General features: G+C 44.5%; 1 protein-coding gene across 1 annotated transcript in view; it reads left to right on the forward strand.

The window, feature by feature from the left end:
• Positions 1–17,686, forward strand: part of LOC149364327 (replication factor C subunit 1-like) — a 37,639-nt gene that overhangs the window by 11,929 nt on the left and 8,024 nt on the right. Inside the window, exons 11-20 of the mRNA XM_089574267.1 lie at positions 2,431–2,610; positions 4,049–4,360; positions 5,363–5,501; positions 6,487–6,590; positions 7,820–7,928; positions 12,338–12,420; positions 12,799–12,936; positions 15,539–15,634; positions 15,736–15,834; positions 16,722–16,876. Of these exons, the coding sequence (XP_089430393.1) occupies positions 2,431–2,610; positions 4,049–4,360; positions 5,363–5,501; positions 6,487–6,590; positions 7,820–7,928; positions 12,338–12,420; positions 12,799–12,936; positions 15,539–15,634; positions 15,736–15,834; positions 16,722–16,876 (1,415 nt within the window). The remainder of the gene's footprint in view (positions 1–2,430; positions 2,611–4,048; positions 4,361–5,362; positions 5,502–6,486; positions 6,591–7,819; positions 7,929–12,337; positions 12,421–12,798; positions 12,937–15,538; positions 15,635–15,735; positions 15,835–16,721; positions 16,877–17,686) is intronic.

The raw sequence follows: 17,686 nt of genomic DNA on the forward strand, positions 1-17,686 counted from the left end.
TGCATGTCATTTTGGCCAACTGCCACTTGCTTACGGAATCTGCTTGCTTTATGTTCAGTAAACATGGATGTGCACTTAGCAAAAGGTAGTGGCAAACATGATAGCACCGTAGCTAGGCTCTCTTGACCTGGCTAGTACAGGCATTGGGGACAGCGGACTTCTTAATAAACCAATACAGACGCATAAATTGGGCCAGCATGCAAGCAATGTTCAAGTTAAAAATGTACAGGTAATGTAAATATTGATGTATGATGGGCATGACACTGTTCTTTTTAGCAAGCCTCTCATTCTCATCGGTTATATTTATTGTCTGTATGCATCAACTTGGAAGAGGACTTAATGGTTGAAAATATCTGTGTTAATTTAGTTCAAATGGATTTTTTAAATTTGGCTGTTCAGTTTGTATTGAACAAAGCTAGCAAGTAGTGTAGCCTAATGTGGTATAGTATGTATTGTGCAAACCTATCTGTGATTATCATGCCTGTGTAAAGTTTAGTATAGGTGAGGAAGCAGTTCAGTCTGAAGTATTGTAGAGCATTAGCTTTTCTTAGCTCGTTCCTTAGTTTTGCGCTAGTACAGGCAGGGTGTGTTTGTTTTGACGGGAGCACCAGTGTCGGTGGCTCACTCAGCGAACTTGGCGGCGCACAAAGATGGTGTTGGCCGAGTGGCAGTGCAGCCTGTTTCTAAGGGATTCTTTGCTTTCGCACCAAAGCTAATGTTCAAACATTTGTGTTACGGAAATTTTTTATACCACTTGCCACGATCACTGCAACAATTGAATGCATATGGTATGTTGTATATTGCCGCACATTAGTTTTTTTTTTTTTTTTTTCGAAAATGACCATTTGAAACGAGGCTTGGGGGGAGGGGGCCTCTATACGGAGGTGACCTATTTTCGGGGCCTAAGGTAGCTTTGGCTGAACCGCACTTAATAGCCGCCCTGTGCTGGTGCTAGTTACCGACAGGACGCATGGAGATCCATGTATCAAATTAAAAAGAAATAATGGGTCTAAGCAAACGTAGCAGGGGACGGCAGAAAGTTAGGTGGGCGGATGAGATTAAGAAGTTTGCGGGGATACAGTGGCGGCAACTGACAAAGGACAGGGTTAATTGGAGAGACATGGGAGAGGCCTTTGCCCTGCAGTGGGTGTAGTCAGGCTGATGATGATGATGAATGGGTCTAAGGTAGCTTCGGCTGAACTGCCATTAGTATCCGCCCTGTGCTGGTGCTAGTTACCGACAGGACGCATGGAGATCCATGTATCAAATTAAAAAAAAATTTCATTGTAAGTTTTAATTGTAATTCGTAATTTTATTATTAAACCAAATAGTACGTCACAGTCTGTAGCTGTCCGCTTAAGCATGCATGCTTGTTTGTGGACAGGGCAGTCCATATCTATGCAGATCAGTTGTGTTAACAAAAATCAGAATTTTTTGCCATTTATCTGGCTCGCTTGCAGTGTTGGTCCTGTTCCCCAGACAGTACAAGAGCAAACTCCCAGTTACCTCCAAAGCTTGTATCGCGCCGGAATCAAAACTACAGGGCCTTTGGCAGTTTGGTTTGCCGCCAGTCATCTGGACTACAGGAGTGTGTGGAAAGCAGAATGGAGCATCTCTGTGTCACCTTTGATCTCCATTTGCCTCCAACTGCTAACCTTGCAATTGCATCTTCATGCATTTGCTGCTTTGAGCTGTGCGCAGTGTGATGCCATCCCGCAGGAGGCTACATAACAAAGTGCAGCTGTGGAGGGGGCAGTATGCGTTGACTTATATTTGGTGTCAACTTCTTTCTGGCCACCAAGGGCTGAGAGCTGAAGACTTATGTTCGGAGTTTATATATACGTGGCAGTGTAGAATAGCCGAGGGATTATGCTAAGGCTACCGTCTACCGCAGGGCTTCTCACTCAAAGCCCACGGACAAAGCCAACAGCTTTCGAAAGGTACTGAGAAATCCCAAGTGCCTTGGCCTCTGTATTTTCCTGCTTAAGATTCATGCAGATGCATGGCTGCCCTAAATTTTCCAGATTCAATTAATATTGGCGACTGTATAGTGCAGCACTCTGCTAGGAGCAACTGCAGTATAACTAGCCTGAAAATGAAGTGGGTAAGTGGAAGTGTTGGGGTTGAAACGCTCATGTATTTAGGTGCTTGGGTGAAACCAGTAGGCACTCAAGGAAACCCAAGGGTTGCGCTTAGGAGAGCAGAAAGTTGGCCTAGTTGATTGATACGCACACTGAAAAAATTGCGCAGAAACACGAGGACACGAGCGCTCGCCCTTGTGTTTGTCTCTGCTTAGTCCTCGTGTTTCTGCGCAATTTTTTCAGTGTGCAACCCAAGGCTTCCTTGGGTTGCATAGGGAGCTGGTTTTGAGAACCCCTTGAACGTAAAAAAAAAAAACAAAAACAAAATGTGTGCTCTCCAACTCTCCAGGGCACCCCTGGCTGCCTGAAAGGCATGACAATTGTGGTGACGGGGGTGTTGGAGTGTATCGAACGGGACGATGCCCGGGCCCTTCTGGACCGCTGTGGTGCCAAGGTCACGCAGAGCGTCAGCCGCAACACCACCTACCTGATTGCAGGCAGGGACTCGGGCCCAGCCAAGATACGCAAGGTGATTCACGGGGCAGAAGGTGGCACATCATGGCTTGTTTCAGTTGGAAGAGGCATTCAAGGAGGGTAAAAGAAGGGAACCTTGGACCATGTTGTGGGCAGAAAAGCTGTGCTCTGAAATCTGTGTTTGTACTTTTGCTTCCTCGGGAGCCAAAAAGAATGTGCTTACAGCAATAACGCCAACATGCTGTTACAGTAAAAGGCTGTTAATTCAAACCTCAAGGGACTGGAGAAAATGTTCGAATTATCCGAAAGTTTGAATAATAATAATAATAATAATAATAATAATAATATAATAATAATAATAATAATAATAATAATAATAATGCTTTATTTCCACCAAATCAAATACAATTTGATGGAGGAGGGGAGAAAAAAAGCGGCTATCCGCTTGACGGAGTTCTCCTCTCCTGTTCAGACGGCAGTGACAGAAAACGAGAAACTAATTATCAAAAAAAAAATTGTTGAGAATTGCTGGCAGTGCAGTTAATTTATTTGGTGAAAGACTGGTAAGTGGCTGCCTAATTTTAAGATGAAAACAGCATGGCATTGACTGTTTTTCATGTTTCCATCAATGCTTTATTGCATGCATACTGTCGAGAGCATTGAAGCAAAAACTGCTTTCGAGCATGGCTATTTCAACGATCTCTTGATGCACCGGTCATACCTGGACACGGCTTCCTTTGGGAGTCTGTTCGAATTAACCGGTGCGAGACCCTAGCGTCCAAATTAGTGAGCGCCTTACACCATGGATGTGCATATCTGTTGAGCAGGACTGAGTGGGCTGTTTGAATTATCTGGATTTCCAAATTACTTCATGGGACCTAAGCAAAAGCCAAGGTTTTCATTGCCTGAAACAGTAACTTTTGGCAATTTTTGCATTTTTATGGGATACAATATTCACTGCTGAGTCTCACTACAGTGTGGGCATTCGCTGTCATGAGTTCATACTTTTGTGTATTGCTGTGAATTTGTCACAACCGTCCAAAGGGTTCAGTTTCCAGTTTTCACAGTCGAAAGTGGTTTCAGAGTGTGCTCAGATCAAAAAAGTATTGAGGAGAGCACTGGAATGCCCTTCTAAATTTCTTGAGGGCATTAACGGATGGAGCTCACGTTTCAGGAAGGGGCAGTCATGTCACTGTTTCAGAACAAAGGAGAGCTTCTCCAGTTGTTCCATCCTTGTCAATGCATTTACTATTTACCATTCTTGTGATGTCAAACTGTTGCTGACAGAGAGCCATGACAGAGAGAATGGCAACGTGTGACATTCGGTGAAGTAAATTTAACTAAAACTTGTGAAAACTTAATGTGAACCACTTTCCTGAAGAAATGGGTTTACTGTTTTAGGTTTTCCAAGCGTCAACTGAAAACATGCAATCCCTTTTGCCTTACGGGCAGGGAAGTATGTTTACCATCTATAAAAAGCGTTTTCTTTTCAGGCGGAAGAGTGCAAGGTGAATATAATCGACGAGAATGAGCTCTATGAGCTTATCGAAAGCCATTCGAGCAAGGACAGCAAGGGCAAGAAGGAGGAAGCAAAGGTCAAAGAAGAACTGGAAGAGGAAGACACACCTAGAAAGAAACGAAAGGTGGAAAGTGAAGAGAGCTCCGATGGTTCATCAGAGGAGAAGGCACCGGCAGCCAAAAGGCCACTTTCATCCCCTGCCAAGAAGTCGGGAGTTTGCAGTTCCATACCAGAAGCACTGCCATCGACATCTACACCTGACAGTCAGAGGTCACGAGCACCTGCTGTAAGATCATGCTTTAGCCTCTTTGTGCATGGTTTATTTTTTAGTGTAAAATGCTTGGTGGAGGTGTTTTGCAGTGTTGCATCTAATTGAATTGCTCTCAAAGCTTTTAAGGTGGAATTTTTTTTACTCAGAAAATATGTCCCCTTGATCAGTTTTTTTTAGAGGTGCTTAGAACAACAACAAAAAAAAGGTTACTAAGTTCAGTACAAAAAGGAAAAGAAAAAAGAAAGAAAAATGGTATTTCAGTCCCATTATCATCGCATCAGGCCCGCTTCTGTGACGCTGCGAGTGTATTGGACTTGGTGTCATAACTGGTTGCGTGCAGTACCTCTTCTGAAGACGAGCTTTCATCCCCTGATTCACACTCGCTACATGGCTAGTACTTCGACTGAGAGGCCATTAGTGTCATCACCAGAGGAGTAGCAGGTGCACGCGGTCGTGAAAAAACAATAGCACACACACACTGAAGTAAACATAAACAAAGCGAAGAACGGTAACAACACGTGAGTGCTGGCAGGAAACTCTAGCTTCCCCGTAAGCACTTGCTTTCAGTACTGCACGAAGTTTCAAACGCACAATTGTCACCATTCATGTATCACAGTGATCATATGGGATCTGTCCACACTGTTGTATATGTATGGCAGCAACCACGGAAGTTTAAAGAGGTGTGATTTGGCTCACATGCCAAACCAGAGCAAACAAACTCACAGCACAGTGTTGTGTTGTCATCAAGTTAACAATCAAGCATGAGGCCTCATTAAAAAAGGTAGCATGACGGTCATTTTCAAGGATGTGAGAGGGTCTGTGGGCTCCCATTTCAGTACCACTGTCTCAGAGACTCTGCCACATGCATTTCAATGGTCTCTTGTGAACTGCAAGCAGTGTTTTCTGATGGGACGTTGTTGGGGCAGCGTTGGAAAACTTGCCGCAATCCTGCGTGGCGCTGCCAGCTTTGTTTAGGAATTGACTCCAGCCCGTTTTGTGTCCTCGCCTTCCCTGCAGGAGATGTGGGTGGACAAGTACAAACCGCAGTCCACCAAGCAGATCATCGGGCAGCAGGGCGACAAGAGCAACTGTGGCAAGTTGCTCACTTGGTTGCGGAACTGGCACAAGAGTCGCTCGGGACCAAAGAAGCCACTGCGTGAGTTGCAGGCTCACTGTGATGCCTCTCCTTCTTTGCCGTTACCAGCACGAATTGCTTAGATGTGTTATTTTGCAGCCTTTCAGAGTAGATTTCCTAAAACTAGAGGCTCAGAGTTGCAGCTTTGCTGGTGCCACCCACAAAGCATGTATTAACAGTTGAGCTGCGGAGTAGCAGCCGGTGGGGGGTTTGGCTATGATGTCAGATGCAACACGGCTAGGTTCCTTTCTGTAGCACCAGAAGCAGCTTAGCTACTGACTGGAGTGCATTTTATACTTAAAGGTGCACTGAAGAGGATTCTGAACATGTCTTTTTGCCGCGGGAACTCGATCCACACGTTCCTAGCATTCTTAGAAACAGTGACTTATTGCCCTGTGTGGCCGATTTCCTCAATCAAAACGAATTAACGTCCGGCTCCCGCCTTTTTTTTTAATTCTGCCTCGTACGGTGGGCGGAGTCGACCAACGCGTGGAGCGCCTTTCACCCAGTCCCGTGGAGGCTTTGCTTTTGCTTTATTTTGTTTTTTAGGTTTCCATGAATAAATAGTTTCATTCGCAGATAATATAGCCGCAAAATAAGCCCGAATAAATAAAAATACGCGCGGACTATTTGCTACTACGGACTACTACGTATTACTCCGCCGATGGCAGAGCGGCAAGCCGCCATGGGACTGGGTGAAAGGCGCTCCACGCGTTGGTCGACTCCGCCCACCGTACGAGGCAGAATTTAAAAAAAAAGGCGGGAGCCGGACGTTAATTCGATTTAATTGGGGAAATCCGCCACACAGGGCAGTAAATCGCAGTTTCTAAGCAAGCTCGGAACGTGTAGATCGAGTTCCCGCGGGAAAAAGACAAGTTCAAATTCCTCTTCAGTGCACCTTTAAGCCTACTTACAGCGATTAGTAGTTGAATAGCATTTTTAATTCGACTCCTTTTGTGTGTTTGTGCCGCCTTGAAAGTGTTCTGCAATTAAACTCGTAATGCAGCCAAGTGGGGAGGAGGTGGAGGAGATGGTTCAGCTTATAAGGCAGCGCTGCTCTCGGGAGCTCCTGGTATTGGCAAGACAACCACTGCCAATCTGGCTGCACGGGTGAGCCTTTTTTGGTGTTGCTTTGGATTATGACAAGGTGGTTCATTGCCTGATTGCATGTGAGCCATTATGTTACTTCATTTCGTGAAATGGATTAGTTTGAAAGCATTTCCAAAAAACATAAACATTCGTTTTGTAAAATGATTCGGTTCAGTCTCTTTTTCATTTTATGCAGCCATAATGTGAATGCAATAGGAAATAATTAGCTGCATAATAGTGCAGTTGAGTAATGTTGTAATGAAGTGGTATATACACAAGACTAATGTAATTCACTACACGTGTATAATAAAACAGTTTATACTAGAACATAGATGCCTCTTCATTGCCATTGCTGTTGTAGTATTTACTTGATGACCACTTCACAGAAACTCTTGCATCGTTATACCTGAAGCCCTTGTTGTCGTACTGTTACACTGTAGTATAAGTGCTATATATTTTTTTTCAGCACTGTTGTTAGTGGCAGACAGGATTCTGTACGAGTTGTGATTTTGTTGTAGTATATATGGGAACAGTATACAACTCCATCTGGGGTATCACGGTGCAATTTTGGGAACTGCAGGATGTTGCCATTACATCGCATCACCATGTCATTCTTGGCGCCTCTCATAGTCTTGAGAACTTGGTCAGAGGCTGCCTGAATAGCACAGATACTTTCACTGTTATTCAGTTGAGAGATGGCAAGGCCAGGCTGTAAGTGATAGCTGATGTAATGTACGTATAAGAACAACAATGTGGACTAGTTGGGGGTGATTCATTCTGGTGGATAAATTAGTGCACGAAGAATGCAGACAAAAAGAGCACAAAGTAGTCGATGCAGCACTGCCCATGCAGACTGTTATGTCTTCTTTTGCTCCAAAACATTTGCATTACATCTTTATAAGAAGGGTACTTCTACACTCGTGATGCTTCGTGCAGACTGATGGTGTTGCATTTCTGCAGCAGCACTATATGTTCATGTGATGTCAAATTGATTGTGCACACTAATTCTTGCAGCAGAAACAAGTTTACTATGTGAAGTTTGTTTTCAAAAATCAGTTTCCATCTTTTCATGTCTATCATGACCTCTTCCTGACTCCTACAATTTAGTACCAAGGTTTGCCTTTGGTACAGCAGCCTGCCATGCTGATGTTGGCCTTTCTCTCTGTATCATGTGATCGCTGCTTCAATGGTGTGGCAGGTCATTAAAGTCTTTGCATACCAAATCGCTGTCAACTGCTTTGGCAATGCAGGAGGCTGGATACAGCGTCCTGGAGATGAACGCTTCGGACACACGCTCCAAAAAAAATCTTGTCGAACACGTGGCTGAAACACTGGGGAACCTCGCTCTCACGAGCTCAGGTATGGCTGCTGTGGTCTGCACTTGTAAAACAAGATCTCGAGGGATTCACCAGTGGCATTTTTAGCTCCAAAAAAAGCTAATCAAGTGAAGTGCATCGTCTCTTAAAAGACGATATTTCTAGTCTGAACTCTGTTCATGCTGTCTCATGCTTTACGTTACAAGACTTTCGTGACCCATCTACAACAACCTGGCTTTGCCAGATAAGCATTAGAGGCTGGTAGCAAGTTTTGGTCTTCTTCTGCGCAGAGCCATTTTCAGATGTCGTCACTGATGATGGTCAGCACTCGGGGTCGAAGCTCCGATGTGAGACACGCTGGGGAATGATGTCACTTGGCAAGCAAGATCCATGACTATGCTAATGACACGACAGCGCCACGAAAGGAGCAGAAGCACAGCTATGCAGTGATGCCGTTAGCCTGCAACTCAGCAATAGCGGCTATAGTAGGCACATGCAGGAAAACAATACCTAGTTTGCTGTGGCCAGCTTGAACTGTGGACCCACCATGTTGTGGAGAGGCCAAGTCATATGACAACAATGAGTGATGGCTATGGCAATCGGCATATCCGCGTGGCTCAGACTGTGGCCGCTCAGATGCCAACACCTGGAAATGGGGTGGTGCCGGGGCCATGATAGGGTTTGGGGGGGGTACACTGGTGCCCCCAGTAGCGAGAAGGTTGGAAAGTGCTGTCTCTTTCTACGCATGTTAGGGGCTAAGTGCTCATTGTGTGTTATTATGCCATGTCACCAGCGTCTCTCTTGATGCATCGCTGTGATCAGCAAGTTAGGAGCATGGGTGAAGTTTCGTTACAGTATGCCAAGTAGTTCATGGGCTGCTTTATGAGAGAACACTTCAGCCTTGTATGCGTCAGATGTGTGCTAACCAAGACATTCGTGATAAGCCACTATGTCATAAGCGGGCACCAAATGCATGGGGTTTAATGGAAGCTCTGTCAGGGATTTCATGCGACTAAACTACCACTGAAGAAAGTGGGCTTGAACACGGCTTTACTATAAACACGGGAGCCAGTTCCGCTTATAGGTCTCTTCTTTCAGGAGCAAAAACTGAAGAGAATTTATAGTAATGCTTCCTTGCTCTCAGCCATTGTTCATTTGCTTGAGCAGTGCACACGAATTCCACATGAAATGCATCAGCCATTTCTTTTGTTTTAAAAAGTTACATGTCTTACTATATTTAGACATTCCTAAAGTATAGTATACAAGAAAAATATTATTGCTCAAGCACTGCTTGAACTTTGCAGTGAAGAGCAAATATTAGGGTTGTGGAAATATTCGAATGTTTTGATTATCGGAGCAAATAGCGATAATTTAAAACCCCAGATGTTATCGAAGTTTTTCGAAGTTCGAGAATTTAGAAAAAGAAGCTGCTGGAAGAAGCTGTCGACAGTTTTATGCATGCCCTGATACTTCCGCGCTATTGCTCCGCGCTGGATGTCAGCAGGTGTCATGCACGCGACGCGGCAGCGGTATCCACAAATTCGGCCTTTCTTCGGTTGCACTTTTCAACACGTCGGTGACGAGTGTGCATGATGGGACAAAGCTGAGACGCGAAAGCGAGCCCACTGCATGAAAGGGCCCAAAGACAAAGATGGTAAAAAGGATAAGAATGCAGAACTACCAACATGACCTAGGCAAGTGCTCCGTTGGCATTGGCTTTCGTGGTTGCAGTGTTGCTGAAAATCAACTTTGGGGCACGCGATATGCAATCGTCTGCGCCCTTCAACAACTGATACTAATTAAGAGGTGAAATGCCAGTGATTGTTGGTACAGTCAAGCCCACTTATAACAATATGTAAGACCATGGAAATACCATTGTTATAACCAATAATTATTATAACAGGGTTGTGCCGAAAAAAGAAAAGATGACAAACTTCAGAGCATTTATTGACAGTAAATGCCCAGAGGGGTTTCATTGTTCTAATGCCTGTAAAAGCTCGTTAATTCGAACTTCAGGGGACCGGAAAAATGTTCACCGTTCACCGATGACCAAAGCACCGCCATCACTGCACCAGCAGGAGCTTCGTTCACCTCCATGTCACAGGAATCAAGCCAGCTTTCTGGAAGTGATTCTTACGGGAAATTCAAGAAGCATGCAGAACTAAGGGTTTGGTGACAGCTGACAAGAGAAAAACTGCGCTGGCTGCACGCACGCGCACTGCACCGACTGATTGGGGGTACACATGGCGCGCGTAGCCAATGCAGCAATGCAGCAGTTTGCCTGACACGATGACGCCTGCCCCTGGGACTCGGGAAATTTGTTAAGCGGGGACCGTGGAAGATGGGACAACGTACGCGCTGCCGGTGCCAGCCATAGCTCAGAAAGTAAAAACAAAGAAAAACGCGTCAGCGCATTTTTTTTCTGCGAGCGGCGCACCCTCACAAACATTAATAATGGATTGCTCCACCAAGGCTCCCTACCATGCTCCCTACTTTCTTCTCTGCATGGGCCTTTTGCTCAGGGGAATGCATTCATGGGTTCTTATGCTTTCGCAGTGTCGCTACGCCAGCTTAGTCAATTGGTCGGCCCCACGAGCGCGCTTTTATGTTGTAAGCATGGTTTTGCTGGTGTGGTTGTTGCATTTCCTCTTTTTTTTTTTTTCTAAAATGGTTGACACGCAATTACCAGATTTAATTGTTATAACCAATACTGTGCCTTGACAGCATTGCTATAAGCAGTTTATTTTATCATAGGACACATGGTAAAGCTGATGGTGCCATGACTGATCATTGTTATATCCGATATATTGTTATAACCAGTATTGTTATAAGTGGGCCTGACTGTATCGCGATGAGAATGCCGGGACTGCAAAGCATTTTGACGCAGGTGCACAGTCTTCACTTTGAAGAGCGCCACTATTTTCTTGCACTGACAATGTTGGCATAGGGCTACGCATCCCCGACTTCTCTTTTTCGCGTGTTTAGACAAAAAGACTGCTCACAAGAGCTCCGTTTACACCTGCTTACCTTGGATAGGTACACCTCGCACCTTTGCGCAGTGGCGCATGTACACGGGGGAAGGGGCACGCTCGCATTGCCACGCGCAACATTGCGGAGTTGGTCTACTCAAAGGCCCATCCCAGAAATCGCAGGTACCGCATCCTCTCATTGGTGTACAACGTGCACGCAGTGCCTTCTCTGACATCTTACGGCTTTCAAGCAAACGAATTCTTGAGCCATAGCCTCCTCCAGCACTGGCAGGAATGCGCGTTCGCGCATGCGCAATGCGTTCACGGGACCATATGCCGCGCGAATGAGGTCAGAGAAATAATGGCATCTGATGCAACGTGTCGGAAATTTCAGCCACGGTTGTACACTGAAATCTGTGCTGCACAAGCAAGAATTTGATTTGGCTTTATTGGGGTTTAATCTCCCAAAGCAGCTCAGACTATGAGGGACAGCGTAGTGAAGGGCTCCGGAAATTTCGACCACCTGGGGTTCTTTAACGTGCACTGACAACGCACAGTACATGGGCCTCTAGAATTTCGCCTTCATCGAAATTCGGCTGCCACAGCCGGGATCGAACCCGCGTATTTTGGGTCAGCAGCTGAGCACCGTAACCACTGAGCCACCGTAACCACTGAGCCACCGCAACGGGCCACAAGCAAGAATTATATCTGAAATTTTAGCGTCTGAAAATTCTGTTGGTAACTTTTATGTTTAAAATCAGCAGCATATAAAGAATCACATGGGAATGGCTTGAGACTATAATGGTAATTAGTGCATTTGGGCTTGCTGCTGTTTGAACGTTGCCTAATGCAAGTTTTAAATCCTTTATTTTATTGTTTTATTTTTATCTCAGTTCTCTGAGTGAATTCTGCAAACCATATATTTCAGCATATGCTGTTCAGCTCTATCAATTTCTTTTTTCTTTTTGCAACTTCCGTTTCTAATCGTAAACTATTTGCTTCGATTCGAAACTATTCGAACAAAATAACCATTCACAGAAGCCTAGCAAATATGTCTGTTGGCAAAAACTGCTAAAAAGCAAGGTTCTTTAATTGTTTGGTTGTCAACTTTTTCTGAATAATTCGAATTGCTTGTGCTTCAGAGCGCAGATCCCTTTTTAGCCACTTTTTTTCTATCTTGTGTTTACAGGCAAGGCAGAAGGTACATGCCATTTGGGACAATTCAAATTTTTGTAAAAGCTTTAACCTTATTCACAGCTCTTGTGATGTCACTGTTAAACATGTTTTAATAGCTCTGATATATCAGTGTGTTTTAACAGTCATTATTGTGACTCCTCTTTAATTAGTTACCTTGCCATTAGTTTCTTGCTTTCTTGAGTCCCACCTTGGCTGGTTTGTTATGCATAAAGGTAAAGGAACTATATTAGCTATACATTAGGAGGAATTGTGACATGCAAAGTTGGCAGTGTGCGCTTTCTTGCAGGGTGTGGGATGACGTCCAAACACGTGCTCATCATGGATGAAGTGGATGGCATGGCGGGCAATGAAGACAGAGGTGGAGTTCAGGCAAGTGAGAGCCCGTGCTGTTTGAACTCCGTTACGTGTTCCCTCCTGCAGTATTTGGACTGAAACTGGAGGCATTGCTATTATTGAGAATGAGTAAATTGCTAATGGGAAAAGTAGAACTCGAAAACAAGAACGCATATATAATAACTGAAGGAGAAGAAGCAAAAACAGGCTTTGTTATCAATTTTCAGGAGCAGTCACTGCAGCTTGAAAGTGAATGTTACTGACAGCTAATTAATCACCCCGAAGTACAATCTTCTCATTCTCCTGTTTGCATTTCATTCCTTCCTGACATTAAAGCTTTGTTTATCTCACTTCATATAATCATGTGCCCCAACGTTTCATATTTACTATTCTCTCTGTGGTCTCTATCTGCAGGAGTTGATAGCCCTGATAAAGACAACGCGAATTCCCATCATCTGCATCTGCAATGACCGCTCGCATCCGAAGATGCGCTCCTTGGTCAACTACTGCTTCGACCTGCGATTCCAGCGACCACAGGTCAAGCAGATTCAGGTAGGCCAAAGCTGACGGCAGTGTGCTGGTCTGCATATTAAAAAAATGCCAAGGCTTGTTTTAGAGCAAGCATGCCATTCTGCCCTTTGTGTTTCTGGGGGCATTTATATTGGTATCCACCATGGCGGCTCAGTAACAAGGCTATGGCGCTTGGCTGCTGACCCGAAAGGTGTGGGTTCGATCCCGGCCGCGGTGGTAAAATTTCGATGGAGGCGAAATTCTAGAGGCCCGTGTACTGTGCGATGTCAGTGCACGTTAAAGAACCCCAGGTGGTGGTAACTTCCTGAGCCCTTCACCACGGTGTCCCTCATAGCCTGGGTCGCTTTGGGACGTTAAACGCCAGAAAACTAAACTGAAGTAAACTATTAGTACAGTGGTGAAAAAACAAGTGAACTGCTTCCTGTTCCTGAGCTGGCACAAAAAAAAAAGAGGTTGGGGCAGGATTTGGTTACACATGTAGAGATCCAGGGAGGCCCATTTCATTGGGTTAACAATTGATTTGAGGTTTTCGATAGCTCAAAACATGAGGCCTGTTTAAAAGTTATTTATTTATTTTTATTTTTTCTCAAAGGTCCACAAGGAACCTGAGGGATGGGAGGGATGGGATGACAAAATGAGATTTATAGCAGGCATACAGATGGTGTTCGATGGCGGATTTGAAGTGAAGGGGACTGATGACGGTTGCCACTTCAGTTAGAAGTCCATTCCAGTCACTGGCTGTTTTGAAGAAAAACGACATAATATGTTTCAGTTCAAGCTTGCTCGGGGTAGATGGCATAAGGGTGACTATTACAAGACATCCGATTTTCTTTTTTTTTTTTTTTTGGCCAGCGAGGGATATGCGAGATGGGAGCCCGGTCTGTATAAGCGGCAATATACAGTATATATTGTGTTATGACCTTGTCGCCTTTATTTAGGACATGTTCAGAAAATTTTTATGTAATTTATGCACCTCCTTTTTGAAACCTTAATTTAAAGAAGTGCACAAATTATGCGAGTAAATGCAGTATATAGTTATTTTCCCTATAATAGCTTATGTTCGCTCACAGCATAGTGCACATTAAAGTCTTATGTTGGAGCTTTGCATTTTAAAGCCACTAGAAGGGTTACACTTGTCACATCATCTAAATTTCGTAGACAAGCGTCTTTGGCACTAATATTCATCATCATCAGCCTGACTGCGCCCAACGCAGGGCAAAGGCCTCTCCCATGTCTCTCCAATTAACCCTGTCCTTTGCAGTTGCGGCCACCGTATCCCCGCAAACTTCTTCATCTCATCCACCCACCTAACTTTCTGCCGCCCCCTGCTACGCTTGCCTTCTCTTGGAATCCACTCCGTTACCCTTAAGGGGGGATGTGGGGATCAGATTGCAAAAATCACGGAAAAAGTTGATTTTTGAAAAGTACACTTTTTGGCATCTTCAACACTGTTTCTACGTTCTACTGAAATATTTCACCCAAAAATAAACTTTAAGCGCTCCAAATAAATATATTTGTTGGCATCTACACATAGACAGTGTGTGCTAGCTTGGAACTTTCAGGCTTGTTTTCTCGAAAGTTTGTTTTTAGCCTAATACCTTGTTCGTGGAGAGCATAGCACAGCAATGGGTGCATGGATTTTTACCCCGTTTGTTTTGTTGTGATCCCTGAAATGTGGTCTGCGTCAAACAGTCTCAGATTTACCATTTAGGCTCGCATATTTTTATTACATGGTAATTAGAGCATGATACATTCTAAACATAAAAGAAGATGCATATTGTGTCCTTTATAAAAAAGAGCAGAGAATTTTTTTTTTAAATTAAGAGAGTCTTGATTTACACCACACTTGTTAGTAAATATTGAGAGCATTTACAGACCTGTAGCTTGTTTTTTTGTCATGCTAGGCTTTCCACAAGCAAGCAACATGGGGACAACATATAAACAATGATAAAAGGGAAACTACTAAAGCTGTCATTGTGAAACCTTTTATCTGACTGTTTGATGCTGTTTTAAGCCTCTGCCAAATTTCATCACTCTAAGTCAAAAAATAGAAAAGTTGCCTTCGATCCCCTCATCCCCCCTTAAGGACCAGCAGTTATCTTGCCTTCGCATTACATGCCCTGCCCAAGCCCACTCCTTCCTCTTGATTACAGGAATTATTATAGGAATCTTATAACTTTGTCTGTTTTGAGATTGAGTTCCTGTGCTTCGGAATAGTACTGTCAGAGTCAAGTGTAAAGCAAACAAGGTAACTCACATGCAGAAACAAACGAAAATGATAGGTGCTGGAGAGGAAATGTGCAATACTTCTAGCAGCCATCGTGGGTCCATGGAAGCGAAAATTAAGTGTGCTTATAGTCAGTCCCTGTCAGATAAAACCGTCTCATTTTGCTGTTCCTGTTGCAATTGTCTTGTTTTGCATTTGTTTTGGTGCCGACAGCATTTGTGTCCACTAAGTTGAGTGGCTATTATTGGCAAGTCTTCAAAGGTACTTGCTGTTTTTGTTTTTTTTTACGAAACTGGCGGTTATACAGTTTTACCAAAAGAGAGCTGCGGTCACTGCACTTGCTTCTCAAGTTGGCATCAGTGTCCCAGAGGCCTTGTCTGGTTGTGTGTTCTGCAGGCTGCTTTGATGTCCATCGCGTGCAAGGAGGGCCTCTCCATCAGCCCCGCTGTCGTGCAAGAGATTGTCATGGCTTCCAACCAGGATGTGCGCCAGGTGAGCCCTCTTTTGTTTTTCTACATCATAATTTTTTTTCTACCGCTTATTTCGAGCTTCCACTGTGTATGTTTATTTTTCTTTGTTTTTTTTCCTTCAAGGCACTTCACAACCTCTCGCTCTGGAGCTCCCGAACAAAAAGCGTGAATGCGGCTCAAGTAAAGGCTGATGCTGGCAAGGGCACCAAGGACATCCGGCTGGTGAGGTTTTCTTTGAAACTGTTTATCTCGTAGATTTCCCCTTAGTGTTGGTCAAAAGAACAAAGAGTGCTCGAACTTCACTCTCTGACGGGTTCTAGCAACTTTTGCTACAGCCTCCCTGGCTGGATTTATGTTTTTGAGATATAAGGAGTGAACATGGATTCTCTTGAAAGTGCAGGCCCTGTAGGATATACTCCTTTGCACTTGAGACCATTTGTGAATGATAAAACATGCTCTGCAAGGCACTGCAATAAAGTCAGTGCATTAGGTATTCATACCACTGGGTAGCGCTGCATTTGTAATGTATTTGTGACATAGAGATATATAGTGAGGTGCTATTACGTAGTGCCAGGAATTGCTAATTTGCCTGTCATGGCCCTGCTTATGATCGTACTTGATGCTGATACAGATTGCCTGCTCTAGCTTTTCTCTCTCTCTCTCTCTCTCTCTCTCTCGCTGTTCTCTGTTCTTCTTTCTCTTTTTTACAGTAAGAAGCTGTTTAAGGGACATCATCCGGTATAACCGTCGGTGTAATCAGTAGCTTCGTGATGTTACCGAAGAAGAAGAAAAGGAAGAAGATTAAGGCAAGAAGCGTTGGCTACGACAAGGTCTAGTTTTGCTTTGCAGTCAAACTGAGCATTGGAGTCGCTTTATAGCTGCAAACCCTCTTGAGGGAAGCCGCTAGGCCAGCACGCGTTGCTCATCCAACGCTATAATCCAATGACAGCCAAAGCAGATGCCACGCTGAGATCCCTGTGACAGCTTCTCACTGAATCAACCGTATCAAGTCACAGCTGAACCAACCACATTTCTCTAAAACGAGTGCTTGAAAGGTCCCAGCAGCAGTAGAGGGTTGGTCAGTCAGACGTACCATTTCTTTTCCTCAGGGCCCATTTGACGTGGTGCGGAAGATCCTGTCGAGCACGGAGGGCGGCCAGTCCATGACGTTGAATGAAAAGGCGGCACTCTTCTTCCACGACTACAACATGGTGCCGCTGTTCGTCCAAGACAACTACTTGCACGTCCAGCCCCTCGAAGCCAAGTGAGCACTGCTTTGAGCTTCTCTCCCTGCTCTGCTCAGTTGGCTTTTAGGGACAGGGACTTGTGCGTGTGGAAGTAAACTTGGCAAAGTAAAGGATTGAAACGGTAAACGATTGATAGAAATGGTCTCCTAATAACCCTTTCAGGCATACATTATGTTCTACTACAGTAGAACCCCTCTGTAGTAGAGTCACTCGGACCAGCAAAGATCTTTTCTATACCAGGACCTTTACTATATCACTTGTTGGTGATGGCATGGCTCTGAGGATGCTCTCTGGCTACTTACTAAATTCCAAGTGTTGGCTTATAAAAGAAACACTCAGATATGCCTTCTATCCTGCTCTTATTGACCCTTTATATGATAATTATTTATTTTTTGTTATCAAATTTTGTGTTATCCCGCTTTCGATTTCGTTTGCGCCTTGTGGAAGTACCGTGCCGCCTTCTTTCTAGGTTCATAGCCAGCTTTACTTTCTTTTTTTTCGCGCGCAGAGAGCTTTGCCTCACGGCTCCAAGGCCTTCGAAAAGGTGGCTTGTCCTCGCGCTCCTTAGCTTGGTGGTGAAGCTATCTCAAAAAACGCCGTTTTGTCTTCAGTATCCATTTGCCTCTGAACATTGGCCTCGCGATCCTCGACTTCGCATGTGCCGCGATGTCATCATTTTAAAGGCGAGAGCCTTTAATGCCTCATCGTTGTCAACAGAAAGTTGTCAGCAGAAGTGTCACGCTTTTCGGTTGGTCGAAATGGTTATGACGTCAGAGTGCACGGATTTGAAGTAATGAGGTCACCCACGGATGCCTGATGCCCCCTTT

This window comes from Amblyomma mixtum, chromosome 2 (assembly GCF_055824585.1).
Source record: "Amblyomma mixtum isolate Tamu chromosome 2, ASM5582458v1, whole genome shotgun sequence".
Taxonomy (NCBI): domain Eukaryota; kingdom Metazoa; phylum Arthropoda; class Arachnida; order Ixodida; family Ixodidae; genus Amblyomma; species Amblyomma mixtum.